The 17,022-nt window shown below is 46.3% G+C and overlaps 1 protein-coding gene across 3 annotated transcripts in view; it reads right to left on the bottom strand.

Annotated features, from left to right (window-relative positions):
• The window catches only part of TNFRSF11A (TNF receptor superfamily member 11a), a 32,919-nt gene extending 24,091 nt beyond the window's left edge, over window positions 1-8,828 (bottom strand). Inside the window, exons 1-3 of one of the 3 annotated variants that reach the window (XM_043559027.1) lie at window positions 8,582-8,828; window positions 7,221-7,346; window positions 3,183-3,326 (exon numbers count right to left, since the gene is read on the bottom strand). In XM_043559027.1, coding sequence (XP_043414962.1) covers window positions 3,183-3,326; window positions 7,221-7,346; window positions 8,582-8,744 — 433 coding nt within the window. In that variant the 5' untranslated portion in view covers window positions 8,745-8,828. The remainder of the gene's footprint in view (window positions 1-3,182; window positions 3,327-7,220; window positions 7,347-8,581) is intronic. The other 2 variants (XM_043559029.1, XM_043559028.1) reach the window with 2 other exon arrangements.
• Window positions 8,829-17,022: the final 8,194 nt, after the last annotated feature.

Here is a 17,022-nt window from a genome sequence, read left to right as displayed (position 1 = left end):
CAGAGAACAAACTGAGGGCTGATGGGGTGGGGGGAGGGGGGAGGATGGGTGACGGCCATTAACGAGGGCACTTATTGGAATGAGCACTAGGTGGAAAATGTAAGAATAATTAATCTAATAATCCCCAATCTAGTAGTTTGATTCACTTTGAAACGATATTAACAGAAGCCCAGTTAACATCTAGTTGCTCACATCGATTTAGACAGCTTTGAAAAATATTAACACACTCTAGAAGAGTAACCCTTAGAAACAAAGAGACTTCCTAAGGAGCCACAAGTCACACATGGCTTTAAAGGCATTAAATCCGGGGCGCCTGGGTGGCGCAGTTGGTTAAGCGTCCGACTTCAGCCAGGTCACGATCTCACGGTCTGTGAGTTCGAGCCCCGCATCAGGCTCTGGGCTGATGGCTCGGAGCCTGGAGCCTGTTTCCGATTCTGTGTCTCCCTCTCTCTTTGCCCCTCCCCTGTTCATGCTCTGTCTCTCTCTGTCCCAAAAATAAATAAAAAACGTTGAAAAAAAAAATTTAAAGGCATTAAATCCAAGCACTGGACTCTCACATCTACTATTGAAACAACTGACCTGCCAGAGGCATCCTTATAGGTTCTCCTTTCCTCTTTCCCTGGACACAATCACACTTTCCCCACTTTACAAAAGAAGGCAGGCTGCTTGCCCGCTCCAAATTCTGCTCTGGTGCTAAACCTCTGAGATGCCAAAACAAAACGAAACAACATAACAAATCGAAATATCGGTAATGGCAAAACTCCTGCATTCAGAGCACCTCCATACAGTGTCTGCCTTTTCTTGTCTGTCGAGGGCAAAATGTGAGTGTGACAACAGAATGGGGTATCTGGGACCAGGGTGAGTTGTTCAGAATTCAAATACACTGCAAGGTAGGGCACGAGGGAGATTTTCATTCACCCGCTTCACCCCCTCCATCCTCCTCCATCCTATTTTCAGAGAACGCACCATTTCCAAAGGAATACGGTGGAGACAACACCCATCAAAGAAAAGGCACCTTTTCTCATGCGGGTGGCAAACTTGTGGGAAGGCTCTGGGCCTTGTCTTAGAATCAAATTCAAAAGGGAGTTGGTTGTCATAGGGAGATTTTTTTTTTTTCAATTTGTTTAAAGAGATTAAAAAAAATTTTTTTTTTACATTTATTTGTTTTTGAAGGACAGAGAGAGAGAGAGCACAAGTGGGGAAGGGACAGAGAGAGAAGGAGACACAGAATCCAAAGTAGGCTCCAGGCTCCTAGCTGTCAGCACAGAACCTGACGCGGGGCTCGAACTCACAAACCGTGAGATCCTGACCTAAGCCGAAGTCAGATGCTTAACCTACTGAGCCACCCAGGTTCCCCAGATTTATTTTAATAACTAAAAAAAAAATCAAGTCAGACTTTTTCCAAGAGAAAGCCCATCTGGTTCAGTTGATACATTTGGTAAAAAGGGCGGACTGGACCAGTGTGACTGATGGACATTTTCTTCCATAAAAATTGAAATGAATAGCATCTTAATTCTTCTAATCCTGTCCAAGTCTTCTGGGTTAAAACAAGTTGCCTCTAAATGAAAGATCAACAGATAGGAAGAATCATTTGTTACATCTTGAAAAAACTGCTTTGGGTGCTTTCCAGAAGTCAGGGCAGTAAATAACTCTAAGAAATACTTTTCTGTCAAGAAGATATCTATTTCTCGGGCACCTGGGTGGCTCAGTCGGTTAAGCGTGGGCCTTCACCTCAGGTCATGATCTCACAGTTTGTGAGTTTGAGCCCTGCGTCAGGCTCTGTGCTGACAGCTCGGAGCCTGGGGCCTGCTTCGGATTCTGCGTCTCTCTCTCTCTCTCTCTCTCTCTGCCCCTCCCTCCCTCTCTCTCTAAAATAAATAGACATTAAACAAATTTTTTTAAAGGAGATATCTATTTCTTTATTTTTAACAAAATTGAAAACACAACTGAGTTCTTAACTGAGATATCATTAAAAACACCTTTGAGGAGCACCCTGGTGGCTCAGCCAGTTGAGCGTCTGACTTTGGCTCAGGTCATGATCTTGCTGTTGGCGAGTTCAAGCCCTACAAGGGGCTCAGTGCTGTCAGCACAGAGCCTGCTTCAGATCTTCTGTCTCCCTCTCTCTCTGCCCCTACCTTGCTTGCGTGCACACACACTCTCTCTTAAAAATAAATAAACATTCAAAAACCTCAGACATCTTTTCATGTCACACCATTCTGAGGCCTGGACATATAACTAAGAAAGTCTTGAAAGAACGGATACTTGTCTAACAGAAGGTTTCCTTAGCCATTTAGTGATTTATGGGACCAAGTTTCTCAGCACTTGGTGGAAATAGAATTAATGTTGAATTCTGTTGCATTTTAGCAATAAATAATAGCCAACCATGAATATATGAATAAGAAAAACTCCACTCATTAAGTTCATAAAGTTTTTACAATTATATCAAAATATATTTTTTGACAATCAGGTAATAACTGTAATAAAATTTAGTCCAGAAGTGTTTTTAACCCTTAGAACCTTGAGTCACGGGAAATTTTTAAAAATTACAATCTCTAATCTGTGTACATTTGCGATGTGAAACTCTATGAAAAGGTGATTCGTAAAAGCCCTCCAAGCATAAAAATACATTAGGATAAAATTCTAGGGGCAAAGTGAAATGGATACAAATCAAAGGAGGGAAAAGAACTGTATAAAACTTCCAAGAGTGAAGGACCATTAGTGCATTTTTAAAAGGATGATGATGCTATCAAATTGCTATGCTGTTTAGATGCCACTGAATTCCATTTTTAAAAGTGTTACTGCTGTTATAATTCCTTGGAAACTAATTCCTTAGCAACTCTTTACATTGGCAATAAAAAAATGTTAGCTGCCAACCTAAAAATATGCCAGGGGCGCATGGTTTTTCAAAAGCCTTCTAAGGGGTTGCACCAGATTTTTAAAAAGGGACTGAGGACCCCTGCCCGCTTAAATGGGGATCCCAAGGTGTCCCGGATGGAGCCTTCGGTGGAGCGCCCCGCGCCCACATTTCCCTGGACGAGGTTAACCTGGCCCTGCTCAAGGGGGCCCCCAAGCTACTCCCGTGCCACCTGCTTCCCCGGAGCGGGAATGATGCAGAGACGCCTCTCAGAGCCTGCTCCGGCCCCCGCGGGAGAGCCCGCCTGACGCAGGAACCAAACCCCTACCCGGGTGCTGCGCGCCAAAGCCCGGGGCGCACTCGGCGTTGCGGCGACAGCAGTCACAGTCCGCGCTCCAGTGGTAGCCGGCCGTGCAGGCGCAGCGCCGCGGGGCCGTCCGGTTGCCGGGCTCCACGGCCACCAGGGCCTTGCCTGCGGGAGACAGAGACACAGCTGCTCACCTTCCACCTTAGGGCAACCCTGCAACACGGGGACGTGGCACCTGCCTGGCTCCCCGCAAATGCATCACTGGGGCCTGGGTTTTCCGGAACTACCAAGCTCCCCCTTCCAGTGCTTTCACTAAAACAGCCCAGCAGGGTTCGTTCTCTCTCTCTCTCTCTCTCTCTCTCTCTCTCTCTCTCTCTCTCAATAATTAAGTCTTGTGAGGTTTTTTTTAAATGTTCATTTATTTTTGAGACAGAGAGAGAGAGAGGGCATGAGTGGGGGAAGGGCAGAGAGAGAGGGAGACAGGATCCCAAGCAGGCTTCCCTCTCTGAGACCATGACAGGACCCAAAGTCCGATGCTTACTTAACTGATTGAGCCACCCAGGCACTCCGAGTCTTGTAATTTTTTTTTAAAGGCAATTTTCATGGTAGTGAGAGGACTAAGAACCGGGGAAATATGATTATTGTCTATTTTGGCTCATGCAAAATAGCTTTCACAGCTGCTTAGTTTTTAGTGCATTCAAATGTGATCAATAGTCTTACCACTAATGCTAGATTGAACCTAAGAGAACAGGGATCTGGACACCGGGGATTCATCTTGGGATCCTGCAGGACCACAAGATTATTCAGAGCTGTGAAAACAGGGGTCACAGTGTAATCAGAGAAGTGTGATGCGTAATTAGAGAATGCATTACAGAAGTTGCGCCTGATGACATACTTGGAAGTTAATCTCCCCAAATACTCAGGGCAATCTGTTTGGTACCTGCCTCTTTTCTCACAACACACTGCAATGTGCTCCTCTTCTTAACCCAAAGCTGCCCCTTCCACTTTTTGTGGAAGAGAAGTCATGCCTATACAAGGCCGTCTCCATTTGGTGATTCATAGTTGCCATTTCACCCACTCGCTAAAATTTCATTGTAACCCCACCTCAGTACTCCTGGCACTTTTGCGGTCATTCTTGGACACATGCAGAACAGTGGAAATTTCAAGCCACTGGCCAGACATGCATGCTGTCAGCTGAGGTCAGGCAAAGTCCCACTCTGCCTTCTTGTGCCTACTGGAATCAAGTGTCCTTTTTGTGGTCTATTTAGTGTCCCATTTTTGGCATTTCTGTGCTTTTTGTTAGTGATGCCATTGCTGAAAATGGCCCACAGTCATTGTGCAGAAGTGCCATTTGGTATTTCCAGGCCCCTCAAGAAGGCTGTGATGTGTCTCATGGAGAAGATATATGCTAAGGTAAACTTTGTCCAGGCATGAATTTCAGCACTGTTGGTTGTAAGTTCAATGTTAACGAATCAGAATATTTATTAAGGTGTCTTTAAACAGAAACACACATAAAACAAGGTTAAACACGGAGCAGTTAACAAAGATGTTGTGACCAGAGGCTCCCAGGAACCTAACCCTGTATTTCCCCCTAGGAGCAGTGGTTCAGTATTTGCTAGTTCATTTTTTTGTGATGACTTTATAGAACATTGATGTTATTCTGTGAATAACAGGAATCAACCTGCATACACACACACACACACACACACACACACACGATGTAATACAATATTATTTGAAACAGACTTTAGGACCCTATAGGACCCCATCTCACCTGGCCTGTCCAAATAGCCTTACTTATACTGAGTACTTATAGAAGTTTGTTTTGGACAGATTGTGGGTCCTCTCAGAATTCATGTTGTAATCCTAACCCCCAGGGTGATGGTACTAAGAAGTGCAGCCTTCGGGAGGTGGTTAGGCCATGAGGTTGGAGACATGTGAGTGGATTAGTGCCTCTGTACAAAAGCAGACAGCTTCCTTCCTCTGTTCTCCACCATATGGAGACACGGCAAGAAAATCTTGAAATCCTGAAGAGGGCACTCCCACTTCTAGCCTCCAGAACTGGGAGAAATAAAGGTCTGTTGTTTGAGCCACTCAGTCTGTGCTATTCTGTTAGAGAAGCCCAAGTTACAGCCCTCAGGGAGGGGATGTTTCCTATTCCCATTCTTTTTAGACCCGAGCATGGAGAACCTGAGAAATCTTCCTGCCTCCCTCCTGTGTCCGCTCTGCTCCCCGGTGCCCAGGTCAGTTGTATAGCACCAAGGCCAATCTGCATAAACATGTGCCTAATGCCGCAACATACATGGACAAGGATCACTTCCTTGGAAAATTCTAATTCCACGATGCACTCAAATGTGAGTGCATGTAAGCCGATGTGGTGATGAAAAATTTTGACGTTATTTTTAAGTATCTTAACGTACCAGGTTTGGGGCTTTAATTGACTTTGGCAGGAGACGGAATGACTCTTTATTTCCAAGAGACAGCAGTGAGTCAAGGTCATTACTAAGCAGGGGGAAAGAAAAAAAGACTTGATCAGATGCTTCTGCTCAGTGGAGTTTCCATGTTACCTTTTGCGGCCAAAATCTGCCAGCTGTCTCTAACACATTAGAAAATTACGACGTTTAAAAAAAATACTTCTCTCCTAATTCTGTCCACTGAAAAGAACCTATAAACAAGGATCAGTCTGGTAACAGGGAGCCTCACTGGCACCCAGAGTGAGGTCGCTAAATAAGATGTCCCTCTGGATGCAGTCAGGAATTCTTAAAGAAATGGCTGGTTTGGGGTTCGAAGCAGGAAATGTCCAAGATGAGCCTGGAGGCAAGGGGAGCTCTTAAAGTCACCTGGGGTCATAGCAAAGACTGAGGGGCCAGCTGGAGGAGGTAAGATAATCTGAGCACCCATACAACTAGTAACTGCAATAGATTAAAGTACCTCAAATATGTCTAAATGGCTGCGTTCGTAATATTCATACAAATCCTTTGGAGAAGCTTGGTGATCTAGGCATTATTTTGAAAAGTGGTAAATGAAGTTACAAGCATTCATTCTGCCTTTCCTGTATATACTGTAATTCAGGGTAACAATTAGTTGAGGAGGGAAGCTTCCCCAACTATAATGAAGAAGGAGTGACAGAAGGTCACCTTTCTACAGCTCCTAATGAAAATGGATCGAGGCCATGATGGTCGACTGCCGCTCATATCACAAGAAGAGAGGTAAGCAGCTAGCTACTATATGATCCCTGCATCATGCCAACTATGAAACAGTTTTGCAAAACAAACAAACAAACAAACAAACAAAAATACCCAGCTTTTCATGAGCCTTCTAGACCTAACAATCGCTTTGCAGGAAATAGAAGAGACAGAAAAATCTGTTAAATGACACAAAGGGAATGCAACCAGCAGAAATCAGACTGTGGAAACTTCACAGGATTACAAAGATGGTTTCTGCAACAGAGAAACTAAATGGGAAAGAAAAAAAAAAAGGCAAAGGAACCTCTAGGTCAAGACTAAAGGGACATATTTTGATCCTGATTCCTACAATTAAACTATAATTAAATTTTTTTTTGAGTCAAAATAAAAAAAATTAGCAGTCTGATAGGGAGATCAAACTGTATAGTAAGACACTTACGGTTCAGGAAGAAGACTTGAGAGTCAGATCTGGCTTTGAGTCTTGCTTCTCATTTGTTAACCTTAGAAAAGTCACCCAACCTCTCCTGGTCTCAATTATATTCGAACAAAAGTTTGACATGAAGGGATGCCTGGGTGGCTCAGTTGGTTAAGTGTCCAACTCTTGATTTTAACTCAGGTCACGATCCTACGGTTTGTGGGATTGGGCCCCGCGTTGGGCTCCGTGCTGAGCGTGGAGCCTGCTGGGGGTTCTCTCCCTCTCTCTTAAAAAAAAAAATGTTCTAAATGAAGAATGTTCACACAATGCTTCGGGATCTGAAGCACTTGCTTCTCAGGGTCCAAGGTCAAAGCTTCTCTCTATGCCCCCCCAAAAAGATAGCACCACCGTATCAAAAATATCACTTATTCACACTTGCTGCTGATATGCCTGACTTACCTGAGTCGCAGACTTTATGCAGTAAGCATTTATCTTCTTCATTCCAGGTGTCTAAGTACTCGTCCGGGCCACACGGCAGGCATACACTCTCTGAGGTAGTAGTGCATTTAGAAGACATGTACTTTCCTTAATTTAGGAGAGAAAAAAATGCACCAATTGAAAATACCCCCCCAAGAAAAATAACAACAAAAATACACCAATCTATTGGACCATTTAAAGGACTGTCATCCCAGGAAGTCCCCTAACACAGTAGGATACAAGGGATGAGGCCACATATCAGTGATGGGCTCTCAGGCATCCCAGCTGGCTAAAACAGCCTCTCCTAGGTTTGCTGTGCTCAAGGTGAGCAGCCTTTTAGCTCATCTAAGTAAAACATCATCCTTTCCACCCTACATCTCTGCTGACCAGGGAAAAGGAGGATGGTTTTCTAACAGGTAACTGTAGAACTTGAGGGGTTCCCTGGGGGCTAAACAAGAATTTCACCTTACCCCTGCCCTCCCATCTCCAAAATCCCCTCTGCTGTCAATCTGGAGACTTAACTTCTTTTGTTCTACATATACTGGGGGCTCACAGGAAACTCAGTTTGACTAAACAGTACTACACACACACACACACACACACACACATGCACACACATGCATGCACACGCACACGCACACACGCACGCACACGCACACACATGCATGCATGCTCACGAAAACCACCAGCTCTTGCTCTGCACATCTGAAAAATATTTACATCTTGAATATCTAAAGGATCCTCTTGTAATGTAACCTCGGTTTCTAGAACAATGAATGAGTGAGGACCCCACGGACTTGGGGCTTTACTGAGGCTGTAGAAACACTTGGCCACAATCTGGCAGAGCAACTATGGCGGAGAGGTAACCGGTCCGCCTTCTGCCCCTCGGCAGGTGCGTGGGGAGAAGGTTTAATAGGGTGTAGGCAATTTTCAGCAGCAACAATTCCAGTATGGTATTCCCCCCCCCCCGAATTTTCTGTAAAATACTTTTAAAGAAGAGTTACATTTTGTATGTTGTAAGTTTGAATTGCAAAGTGCTAAAATATGGTTTTTAAAACCATGGTTTCTCAAGAAATAGCGTTTTAGAAAACTGGGTCCCAGCATAAATTAAGTACCAGTTTCTGCAATTGCTTTTGATTTTTAAGTGATTTTATCTATTGAGAGAAAGGTTTTTGTCTTCAGGGTGACACGCAGTGCTACCTGCCACTGCCATAAAAAGTCAATCCAATTTCGTTTTTTTTTTTCTTAATCCGGCAGGATAGAAGTTATTCCTTGGATTAAGAAATAAATGAGAGCTCCACCCGCTTTTGAGGGGCAAGGAAAGGTGACTCAGACACACAAACCTGGTTCACATTTATGACAGCATCGTCCAAAACGCTCATAATGCCTCTCATGGGTACACGGAGGGGTGATCTGAAAAGTCACCTGCAAAGGAAATTGACACCAGGTAGAGATTTTGCACAAGTCCTTTCTGGATACAGCAAAAAGTGAATCACCAAATTCCATTTCTGACAAGCCTAGGAAAACACCATCAACAGTCCTGAAACTGCTCTTTGTGATACCGCCTCCCTGCAATGCCACTTCCCTATACTAGCACATTCCCCACTACGAATGTACGAAACCAGTCGGTACTGGCGATAAAACCCATTTAAGCATTTAAAAATATTCCAGTTCTGCTCATGGTAATATGATGGATTACGGTCACATGGTGGACAGATACACGCTCAGCAACTTTGGTCATAAAACCGTAGAACATAAGGAGGCCCCTTAATATACATATTGTCCACAAGGGATGTCAAATTTGGTCTTACAGACTTTCTCTGAGTTTTTTTTAAGCTTATTTATTTTGAGAGAGAGAGAGAGAGAGAGCACGCGCATGTGGGGCAGAGAGAGAGGAAGAGAGAGAGAATCCCAAGCAGGCTCCATACCATCAGCATAGAGCCCGATGCGGGGCTTGAACTCATGAACCATGAGATCATGGCCTGAGCGAAAATCAAGAGTCGGATGCCTAACCAACTGAGCCACCCAGGCAGCCCAGACATTCTCTGAGCTTTAAAAGATGTTTAGGGGCACCTGGGTGGCTCAGTTGGTTAAGCAACTGACTTCGGCTCAGGTCATGATCTCACAGTTCGTGGGTTCGAGCCCCGCGTCGGGCTCTGTGCTGACAGCTCAGAGCCTGGAGCCTGCTTCGGATTCTGTGTCTCCCTCTCTCTGCCCCTCCCCCATGTGTGCTCTTCTCTGTCTCTGTCTCTCTCTCTCAAAAGTAAATAAAATGTAAAAAAAATTAAAAAAAAAAAGATGTTTAATACTGCTTACCTCTTAGAATCGAAACACACGGAGAATTTTTTAAAGTGGGACAATAACGTGTTACAAGAACACTGCAGGGGTGGAGCTCTGGGTCCTGCGGCCTGCTGGCTGAGAGGATCCCCCCCCCGCCCCCCTGCAACTGGCCGCTTAAGCTTTCTGAGCCTCTGTTTCCTTTCCGTACAATTCTAGATACAATTTCCAGATCTGCCCATCTACGTAAAACAAAACAAAAAGCCAAGTCCCCTGCAATCACTCAGAGATTCTTATCACTTTGCCACAGGAAAGCTCCTTCTGCATCAGCTTTCTCAGTGTGCCAGAAACACCACCACAGTCCTGTCGACAGGCAGGCAGGTCAGACACTGAACGGTGTGGCACAGCAGCTGGATTTGGCTCAAAAGTCACCAAAGGCTGCACGCCTGCTGGGGCTCAGGCATCCGAAGTTACAAACCCTACCCCCAAGGGGCTTATACACACCGGCGTGCGTCCCCCGCAGAGGCAGATCCTGCCTCAGCCTGAGAAGGCCAGGGAGGGTGTCCTAAGGACTCTGATAAGTGAGCTCAGTCTTACAGGATATGTAGAGATGGGCCAGATGAGAGAAAAGGAACTGGCAGGGGGAGGTAGGGAGAGGGAGGTAGGGAGAGGGAGGAAGGGAGAGAACTTAGAACAGTTCCGAGGCCTAAAATGGCGCATGGGGTCAGGGTGGCGAGGGAGGCCATCAGCAGAGTGGTGGGGGACAGCAATGACTGAGCCCCCCCGCAGAGGGTTTCATCTGCATATTAAAGAGCCTGGTTAGAAGGTGTGGAAATAACAGCTTAGAAGAAGCCCAGCATTCTCAAAATACCTCAGTTATGGAAGGAAGTTTTATGAAGAAAGCAACACAGCCAGAAAACCTGAGGCTAGCTGAGTGGGGGTGGGGGGGGACGCAGCCAATGTGGCCCTCTCCGGCCGCCCGCGGGCCAGGCAGAGGGCTTCCGGGAGGGAGGGGGCAGGGAGGGCTACTTTGAGGTCGGTGAGAATGCTGAATGTGTTCCTGGGGTCACGTGTGCCAGGGAGGCTGTATCTGGACTAAGCCCAGACAACCCTTCCCGGGGACTTGGGACCCTGCAAGCTGGATGCTCCCCGCGAGCTGGTGCGGGATAGGGCTTAAGGGCCGAGCAGCGAGCCCAGTGGAAACCAGGAAGGGTGACATAACAGAAACCATCCCTCCATTCCGTTCTCTCTTTTTGTTGTAATAGGAATCCGTTCCCCCGGAGGCAGCCCTGGTCTGCGACTGGCAAGGCAACAGATGCACGTGGAAGACGAACAGGAGAGAACCGGCAAAGCTGAATGTGGTCAATGCAACTTCTCCCAACTAGGACTCATCTGAGCCTGATGATATGCGAACACTCCTGCCTTACTGATGACAAAGGCAAACAAGAGAAACATGTGGTCAGGCCTCATTTCAGATAGTAAAGGTTATCAATTGCTTCTGACCCAGACGAAAGCTGCAGCAGTCTCTGGAAGATAAGCATAGGCTTTATGTTACCCACAGAGAGGTTCTTTTTAGGGGAATTTGGTAAAAGGTCTACCCCTGAAGCAGCTGCTTAGCACACTGCCAGGCTGTGTCCTGGGTTCAAAAGCCTGGTTCCTGTTGAGCACCAGGTGACGTGAACATGTGGACAATTCGTTTGCCCATCCAGGAGTGTGGCTGTGACTCACTCCGCCCATCCATTTTCGAGCCCAGGGATTTCACACCTTCTGGCAAAAAGGGCCAAGTCACTGATTCCAGAGGTGACCAGATGTCCCAGCTCCTCAACAGACAATTCCTTCGAATTCATTTCTCTCTCCTAAGCTGACTGTGACTTTACACCCGAACGTGTCTTCTTTTTTAAAAATCAATATATAACTCATATAAAACTCACCCCTTGAGAGGGTACAGTTCAGTGGGTTTTAGTATATTCACAAAGCGGTGCAACCACCGTGGCCATATAATTCTAGAACATTTTCATCACCCCCAAACCGACATATCTACTTGACAGAGCTATAGCATTACAGATCTTTTAAGCAGCAGCGGCAACAATTTTGCTACTGGAAGATTTGCCACGGTGAGGCAGACAATTAGGGCATTAATCTAATTCGAGGCACAGCTTACAACGCTATTTGGTTCTTTAGGCACGTTATATGCTCTGCAGGATGCCTTCAAACCTTCAAAATGGAATATATATACAACCTAAAAGGCTACCTATACGTACACGTAAGGAAATATGGCTTGCAGGCAAATAAAAAGAATCTGGAAAATTTTCTTTAGGGTGCCTGCACACTCAGGAGAAGGCAAGCCATGCCTTTGTCCTTTTTGCTCCTCCATCCTGGCTCTCTCTGCCAACCTTCTTTGCCTCCACTTGCAGAGATGCAGCTGTAGGACGAACCCTCTTGCTACAGGCCTGAGTGGCTCCCTGACCTCACACGCAGCATGCGGAGCCGGCCGTGTGTTGGCCTCGCTCGGATCCCGTGCTCCACTCCCAGGACGGGCTCCAGGGCTGTTCTCCCGGCTGCAGTACCTGGGTTGGTAACTATTAGGAAATCCACCGGCCTGTCTTGCTTCTGCTGGTCCCCTGGGGACCTGTCTCACGATGCTGCAGGCCAGGCTCGCTCCACCTGCCTGTGCCCCCAGCTTCCAAGTCCCTGAGTCCTGCCTGCCTAGCTTGGTCTCCAGTTAGCCTGCGCCCTCTCTCCTTTATGCCCGGAGCTCTCTTATGCCAGTCTCCTCCTGCCTGCATGTCTTGCCAAGTACATCCTTTGAAAGCCATTTTTTGGTGTGAATGCATGGATGCCCCCCAGTCTCTCTTAGTCCGATCCCTCCTTTTGCCTAAGGATTGTAGGTGTGTTTTTTTTTTAATCTATTTTTGAGAGGGAGAGAGAGAGAGAGAGAGAGAGAGAGAGAGAGAGAGAGAGAGAGAGAATCCCCACGCAGGCTCTGTGCTGACACGGGGCTCGATCCCACAAACCAGGAGATCATGACCTGAGCTGAAATCAAGATCAGATGCCCAACCAACAAAGCCACCCAGGCACCCCCTTCCTACAGATCATAGCTCTCAGGTCTACCGTCTCACCAGCACCCAGGCTGGGGTGAGCGCCCAGGCTCCTGGAGCCCCTGCTGGTCCTCAGGCCTTCCCTTCCAGCTGCTCAGAATTTGGGCCTAACTCCATCCTCCAAGGCCAAGCTCTCGGTGGTTGTGAGGTGGCTATTATTATTGGTAGCGATCCTAGTAAGGCAGGAATTTGATAAAAAGCCATTCCCGCTCAAATGTTACAAAAGCACACTCACTTGGGGAGTAGGGGAAGTTAGCAGAAGGGGTGATGTGTTAACCCTGCAGTCTCCTTTCTTTGCTCAAGATGCAACAGCAAAAGGCCGTTGGCAACTGCATCGAGACACGCACGGCCTGTTAGTTATCTAGATCTTTTTGTTCCAGAACTCCTTTATGATTGGCTTGTTTCCTGCTGAAACAATAGAGCTTTTGAGCCATAGTTGTTTTCATGAAACAAAGCAGCACCACTTTTTGACTTTCCAGTTATTAAATAAAGAATACAGTGACATGATACAAAACTCAAAAGTAACCACAGGCTTTGGGGGAAGTCTCCCTGTCACTTCTCCCGGCAGGTGCCAGCACCGCCCATCCCCTGCTGCATCTCCCTTGCAGGTGTGAAGGGAGACCTGACCTGTGATCCACTGGGGACACTCATCCACAGAACAGGTGCCCTGGAGGCCAGCTTGGGGTCAGGCCTGTCAGCAGCATTTGTGTTTTGGGGAATACGATGGTACTTACAAGTCTTATTTAAAAAAAAAAAAAAAAAGCCATGTATCAACAGGGTTCTGCTACAGTTCTTTTTTAAAATATATATTTTTAAATGTTTATTTATTTTTGAGAGACAGAGCGTGAGCAGGGGAGGAGCAGAGAGAAGCAGACACAGGAGCCGAAGCACCAGGAACCATGACACCATGAGCTGAGCCGAAGTCGGACGCTTAACCCGCTGAGCCAGCCAGGCGCCCCTCTACTGTAGCTCTTAATAAACTACAAAAATGATGTTTGACCCACAGGTTTATATCAACTAGCCTTTGTTTTCTAAAAGACTTTCCCCAGATTGATAAGGAACACTGGAGTCTGTTTATAGCAAATATGCTTTGCCAACCCCCCCCCCCCCCCGCCCACATAGATTCCTTGGAAAGCCCTAGAAAGAGGAGTTGAAATGGCGAGACGATACATTTAACTTGCTGGCCTTCTGTTGCTTTACTCTCTTGTATGTTTTGTGTCGTGTGTATATTTTTTTCTCAGGGCACACAGGCTGTTTATTTTAACAGATGACGAACTTGCCCGGAATGAGCGAGTCCACAGCCGGAGCAAGGCTTTGTGAGGCACGAGGAAGATAATAAATTGGACGTCAAGTTTCTCTTTATAAAGCTGCATGGATTTATCTCCCAATGCAAAGCCACGTTGGATCTAATTCTGAAAAACCCTAAGCCGAGGAAAGATAACATCTTTGCCAGTGGAGCTACAGAGACCGGTGGGTCTATATTTAGATCCCGTAGGGAAGGTTGACTTAAATATTTATTTTTTGTGCTGTTAAGCAACCCAATTGTAGTGAAAGTCATTATGGATACTAAAATTACTTGCTGGCTCTGCTGAAAATTCATACTGACATATAACAAAGCAGAAAGAAGCTTGGCCCCTTCTGTCAAATCAAGAGGAAAAGAACCCAACCCAGAAAAACAAACGAGGGATTTTCCATAGATTTTATTTTATAAAATATCATCCGTGACTATATTTGAGAAATTTGGTTATAATTTAAGTCAAGATAGTATCAAATTTCTGACTGTTACAGTCGAATTGAAAGACGTGGTTTGTGTTAAGAGAGAAACTATGAAATGTGAAAATCACACCTCACTTAATAGTCCTGCTGTCCTTGAGAAACAATATCCTAAAAGAAAGTCACTGTTGAAATTGCTCCTACTCAGAATAGAATACAAAGAGATTACTAGTCACCTGTGTCCCCCAGAACTAGGACTGTCTCACTCCAGGAAACTCTCTGAAGCCTTTGTTTTGAGAAACAAATGAACAACAAACAAAAGATGAGGCTCAATGGATCAGGGATCAGGGCGACCCAGCAAATTCTGCTGAGGGTCTTTTTTTCTGGGCTGGCTGAGAACCGCAGGCCGGAGAGATCTCAAGTGTCTCCCCTCACGGACACCCCAGTTAGTGTGTCAAAACCCCTTCAAATCGAGATGTTCTGGGGGACCTTTTCAGCTTTGCTCCTTTCTTAGCTCCTCTCCTCCAGGAGCTTCCAGATGCGGTCTCTACTTTAGTCTTGAGTCATGTCTAGTGACAAAAAGAAAGCATCCTGCCCTCACGCTTCTTGGTTGCAAGTTCATAACTAGAAGTGGAAATGTCATAGGACTCATTGGTAGCTCAGAAGTCTGATAAGATAGGTCCCTACAGTAAAAAAGAAAAATGAACGCCCAACTCAAATAAAGCCTGACATGCCACCATGCAGGAATTTAGCAGGACAGAGGGAGGGGCCAGGAGAACTCGGAAAGAGGTGAAACAGGAGGAAGGGCCTGGCCAGGCGGCACACTGGTTAGGGCAGTGGACTTCAGGGCAGGATTTTTCTCCCCAGTCCTCCAAATTCAGCTTCCAGTTTGGCTGGGATAGACGAATGCCTGACGTCGCCTTAGTAAAACCGTCTCCGTTTCTACAATTGGAGGACAAGGGAGAGGGCAGTTCTAAGGCCTCAGTCTTCTCACCTGTAAAATGGGGCTAATAACTGCGCTCCTCCCCCTGCAGTGAGGATCGGATGTGACCATTCACGTAAATCAGGTAGTCCTGGCAAGCAGCAATACTCATAAAAACTGAGCCTCTGCTTCCTCACTTTGAAGCTAGAAGACCTCTCTAGCAAGCTGTGGGGGAATGAAGTGAGGGAACTGCATTATTCACTCAGCACAGTGGTGGACCCCTGGCCAGCGGTCAATGGTGGGGGGCAAATGCTCATGCGCACACCTGAGGATTAGTGAGCGTACATGACTTACATCAGATCATTCCCCGAGGGGGTAAAGGAAACACGGTCACTGGAAAGGGGAAAAAGGATGGCAAAGAAAGAGTGGGGACCTGCAGTAAAGTTCTGGGGTCCTGACAGTTTCCCTGAGTGCACCTTCCCTGTTCACTTGTACCCTAGCTCTGGCCAGCTAGGGGCCAACCTAGCTCTGGGGATCGGGGGCGGGGTGGGGGGAGGAGTGTTTTTCATCAAAGAGGTTTATTTTTTTTAAAGCGTGTGTGATTTCACATAAAGAAGTGCTTTTCTCATGGGATTGAAATCGTGACAAACGGTCAGAGTCATTTCAGTGGTTTTCTGTCTGGGGGTTCAGTCCGTGACATAAGCCACTCTTGGGTGAGGGCAGAGACAGTTTACTCAGGGCGTCTGCTGATAAAGCGGCTGCTAGATCGTATCTGCCAGTGACTGTTGTTAACTAGGACATAACTGAGTTCTGACCAAATGCCCTTCTAGACGTTTTCATTGTAAATAAACTTGATAGAAATTCAAGCCTACAGGTGTGCAGAGTCATAGACTCCTTTTTCTTTTGTTCAAACCAAAGCTTCACGTTTCATACTTCAGAACAGGACACAGGCACCTATAAAGATCGCATGTTGTAAAAGCACACAGAGAACAAAGGGGCGGCTTTTGGAGAATCCCCCACGCACCCAAGAGATCACCTAGCATACTCCCCTCGCTGGGGAGACCCCGAGCTATGGCACACACCAAGGACTTGGAGACACCGTTAAATCAGCCAGGTATGTGGCCCAAGTCATAATGCAAGTAGATTCAGAGAATCAGAGGGTTTAAACAGAAAACACCCTGAGTGTTTAAAATATAATCCACTGGGGCACCTGGGTGGCTCAGTTGGTTAAGCATCCGACTCTTGGTTTCGGCTCCGGTCGTGATCTCATGCTTCGTGGGTTTGATCCCTACGTTGGGTTCTGCACTGACAGCACAGAAGCTGCCTGGGATTCTCCCTCTGCCCCTGCCCCTCCCTGATCTTGCTCTCAAAATAAACAAGCTTAAAAAATATATATATATAATTCATTTCACAGATGTATATCTTACACACAGCTCTTGAAGAAAAAAAGATCTGTTACGGTGCCTGGGTGGCTCAGTCGGCTAAGCATCTGACTTTTGACCTCGGCTCAGGTCACTACGTCTAGGTTCGTGGGTTTGAGCCCCGCAGCAGGTTCTATACTCTTAGCACAGAACCTGCTTGGGATTCTCTCTTTCCTTCTCTCTCTGCAATCAATCAATCAATCAATCAATCAATTCTCTCCCTCCGCCCTCAATAAATGATTTCTCTCCCTCCTTCTCTCTCTGCCCCTCCCCCGCTTGCATATACTCTCTCTTTCTCAAAATAAATAAATAAATAAATGCCACAGACTACGAGTTTGGGTTCTGTCCAGCAA

Source organism: Prionailurus bengalensis, chromosome D3 (genome assembly GCF_016509475.1).
Source record: "Prionailurus bengalensis isolate Pbe53 chromosome D3, Fcat_Pben_1.1_paternal_pri, whole genome shotgun sequence".
Lineage (NCBI taxonomy): Eukaryota > Metazoa > Chordata > Mammalia > Carnivora > Felidae > Prionailurus > Prionailurus bengalensis.
This window is presented reverse-complemented; position numbering and strand designations above follow the sequence as displayed.